The sequence below is a fragment of the Jaculus jaculus genome, chromosome 12, assembly GCF_020740685.1.
Source record: "Jaculus jaculus isolate mJacJac1 chromosome 12, mJacJac1.mat.Y.cur, whole genome shotgun sequence".
Lineage (NCBI taxonomy): Eukaryota > Metazoa > Chordata > Mammalia > Rodentia > Dipodidae > Jaculus > Jaculus jaculus.
In genome coordinates this window covers 61,342,224-61,346,212 of record NC_059113.1, presented here as the reverse complement: position 1 = coordinate 61,346,212, position 3,989 = coordinate 61,342,224, and the positions used below count along the sequence as shown (strand labels likewise).

The 3,989-nt window shown below is 42.7% G+C and overlaps 1 protein-coding gene across 2 annotated transcripts; it reads left to right on the top strand.

The window, feature by feature from the left end:
* The first annotated feature begins 1,995 nt into the window (after positions 1-1,995).
* LOC101616899 (DPH3 homolog) lies at positions 1,996-2,232 on the top strand. 2 transcript variants are annotated; one of them, XM_045130508.1, is made up of 2 exons: positions 1,996-2,096; positions 2,172-2,232. In XM_045130508.1, the coding sequence occupies exons 1-2, from the start codon at positions 1,996-1,998 to the stop codon at positions 2,230-2,232; spliced, it is 162 nt and encodes a 53-aa protein (XP_044986443.1). The 2 variants fall into 2 exon arrangements, with proteins under 2 accessions (XP_044986443.1, XP_012807288.2); XM_012951834.2 differs by having other exon boundaries at positions 1,996-2,232.
* Positions 2,233-3,989: the final 1,757 nt, after the last annotated feature.

Here is a 3,989-nt window from a genome sequence, read left to right as displayed (position 1 = left end):
TTATAATATACACATTTTTGCATATTGGATTAAAGTAATGCTTGTATTTTTTAATTATCTGTAGTATTATTAGATGTATCAATCAATCTGATGTTATATATCTTCAGGGTAGGAGCTTAAGCTGCTAGTTGTGGCTCTTAAGACTCTCAGAGTAACTACAAAAGTGATCCTAGATGTTTTGGTTTGTCTTCTATGAGAGTATTCAAGTAGTCAGATGGAACAAAATGCAATTTAACTAAACAATATACACATTCAATGAAAAACAGCACAGAGTATTTATGCAAGAGTAGGTATTGTGACAACCAGATCCTCTAACAAAGTTACAGTCCCTTAGGATGTGTGTTGCCCCACATGCTTAATCCTGTCAACTAGGAGATTATGAGTTCTGGTCTGTTGAGGGTCCAAGTCAGCTTGTGATGAAGTGAGACCCTTGCCTAACAAATGACAGTAGAGGAAACAAAGGCACTATAAATCAGGAAGCACCAAATGATAAACCCAAAATATAACTTATTTAAAAATGGCAAATGCGACCATCCATCAGATTTAACATATAATTTATCCTGATATGGAAGGTGCAGTTAGCACTTCTGCTTCAAGCCTATATGCCAGTCTTATTTGGAGGGTACTGGCCTGGTCTAATCCCAGTTAACTTTTGGGGTGGTTTTGGTCTCAATTATGCTGTGCTCCTGATTGGGTCCCTCTTTGCTGTGCTGTGGCCTCAGGGAGGCTGGCTGGGCCACTGCTCTGATCAACTGTGCTGGGTGCTGTGTAGGTGAGCTCCCTTCCCCAGGTCTCTGCTGCTTGCTGGTGCTTGTGCTGGCAGTGAGGGAGGGGAGGCTGTGGATGGCCAAAGTTCTCCCACTGGTCCTCATGATCCTTTTCCTCATGAAGTGCCCCTCCGTTGGTCCCTGCTGTCCTCCCTTCACGTTTCTTGAGTTTGCAAGGAGCTCTGGTGTGAGTGTAAATTCCCCTCACCTGGCTTTTCCTGCAGCTCAGGTGGAGCCTTATGGCTGTAGCCACATGGACCTGGTTCCTCTACTGCTGGAGCCACTTCTACCTGCTTCTGTGGGCTCTAGATGCTCTGAATCTCCTACTTCTCTGCTGCACTTGATAATTTCTTATGCTCCTCACTTTTTAGTAGAAGAGTGCATTTTGCTGGGTTTATTTTTGGCTTTTTCCTCCCCTAGGCTGCTTTGGCATGGTTCCTATGCTGCCATGTTAACTGGAAGTCCTCTGAGTCAATTTTTTAGACTCTTTTTATAGGATGAAACTATAGAAATCATAGTGTAGGAGATTTTCAGAGGCAAGCAAACATATTGACAGAAACAGACCAGCCATTACAGTTAAATTACTTCCTGGAATGTTATGAATATACAATCCTGGGAACAGTAACCAGGGAACAATTTGTGGTCCCAGCTCAGACATAGAAACTTAGAGAAGCAGAAACTTAACCTAGTCACTATGTCAAAATGGCTGTTGCTATTAAAATAGACTCAGGTTTGCTCTTCATTCCCTCCTTTTCTTATGTATCCCTGTCAAATGTTTTTTTTTTTTTTTTTTTTGAGGTAGGGTCTCACTATAGCTCAGGCTGACCTGGAATTCACTATGTAGTCTCAGGGTGGCCTTGAACTCATGTCAATCCTCCTACCATTGGCACCCCAGTGCTGGGATTAAAGGCATGTGCCCCCACAACCAGCTCCCTGTCAAATCTTTGATGGATGTTTTTATTTTCATTGGCTGTATTGGTTGATAATGTTTATGAAGAGCAAGTATTTTAGTAGCTGTTATCTGTTTGGATACAAAATTAGTAATGTTCTGGATAATGCATAACACAATTATTTGGGCAAGTAAGCCAAGTAATAAAGGGCCCACTGCAACTGAGATAAGAGTAGTTAATCAGGCTTCCAGGTGGGTCATGATGATGGCTCCGAACCGACACGCACGTAGTTAGATCTTGAGATTCAGGCCTGTACGATCCCCCTTGTCCCCATGACCATGGCGGTGTTCCACGAGGTGGAGATCGAGGACTTCCAGTATGATGAGGACTCAGAGATGTATTTCTACCCCTGCCTATGTGGTGACAACTTCTCCATCACCAAGGAAGAGTTGGAGAATGGGGAAGATGTGGCAACGTGTCCTAGCTGCTCTGTCATTATTAAAGTGAATTATGACAAAGATCAGTTTATGTGTGGAGAAACAGTTGCAGCCCCTTCAGCACCATCAAAGAATTAGTTAAATGCTAGGAAGCAGTCAGAAATCCACATCTTGAACAGAGGAATGAACCCTGATGGACACAGCAAGTAGACAGCGACCATTTCGTCACAGGACAGCTATTTCACGTTGCTCTTTCATTCTTGTGGCTCTTTTCATCAGCTGCTGACTTCAGCCAAAAATACAAAAGTGAGCCCCTGGAAATCATGCTTAGACCTTGGAATTGGAAGGATTCCTAATTATTTATCTGAACTTTAAGAAGATCATTTGGCATCAGTGCTTTCTCATTCTATCAGGTACACCATTGTGATATCTTAAACCTAATTCAGTATCTGATAACATCACCATCTACCTCAGTCATTAAGGTCTTTTAACTTAAAAGATAATATTTTTGACTTGGTTATTACAATGATTAAAATGAGCCCATTCTTTGAAGTTTTACTTCAGCTTTGTTCTAAACTTAGGGAGCCTTTCAGCACTGTGTTTCTGGTTCCCTCAGCACCTCTCCTCAGTGCCGACATCCCTGGCTTGCACGTGCTCACTCGGTCACTTGTTACACATCACGCACACAGTTCTGTCATGGAATTGAATGTTGAATTGAGAAGCCAAAATTCTCCATAGCTGTCAGAATAAAAAGAGAAGTCTAAAATGAAGTGGCCACAGAAATAAAGTCGCTAGTATTCTACAGATTCCTTAAAGTCAGGACAGGATAACAAAGGAAGTGGGTGCAGTTGGCAGCACTGAGAGGCATGAACACTTTTGACTTGGTAAAAGTGCTTGAACAATTTTGCCAGATCAGAAAAGCATTTCCAAAAAAATTTAAAAAAAAAAAAAAAGGAAAAGAAGTATTTCTGCCTCTGCAACAGATTAAAAATTTGAAAATGGGAAGTCAGCCAGGCGTGGTGGCGCACACCTTTAATCCCAGCACTCGGGAGGCAGAGGTAGAAGGATTGCCATGAGTTCGAGGCCACCCTGAGACTCCATAGTGAATTCCAGGTCAGCCTGGGCTACAGTGAGACCCTACCTCAAAAAACAAAAACAACAACAACAAAAAATAAATAAATAAAAGGGAAGTCAGCTATGACCATGAGGTCACACCTAACAAGCCTCCACAATGGGTGGCCACATCTGACACGTGCCTCAGTGGAGAGATGCTGCCCTGGAGAAGGGAAGGGCACCTGGCTGGGCTGTCACTCTTCCTTTGCTGCAATGCCTGGAGTAGCAAGAAGTTAGAATCTCTTCAGTGGAAATGTGGCAGTTGTGTTATAAACACAATGTCGCTGTGTATATGTAAGGTTTTGGAAATGCACTGTATCTGACACATTGTTTTGGTGTGGCTCTTGCAATTAGAAATTAGCTGATAGGGCTGGAGAGATGGGTTAGTGGTTAAGCGCTGCCTGTGAAGCCTGAGTACCCCGGTTTAAGGCTTGATTCCCCAGGACCCACGTTAGCCAGATGCACAAGGGGGCACACGCATCTGGAGTTCGTTTCCAGGTGCGCCCATTCTCTCTCTTTCTCATTCATTCTCTCTCTTTCTCTCTGTGTCACTCTCAAATAAATAAAAATAAGCAAAAAATTAAAAAGGAAAAAAAGTAGTTGATGAATGTGCTGCACCCTCTTGGGTAAATTAAAACCTGTCAGTGTGCTTGTTTATAACTGGGGAGCAGCATGTGTTTAGATTCAGGCATCAGGCTGAGTTAATGTAGTAAGAGTTGCTAGAAGCACATTATATGGCCTTTGTTTCTCTGTTTTCTGTGGTACTGGGGCCTCACATGCCA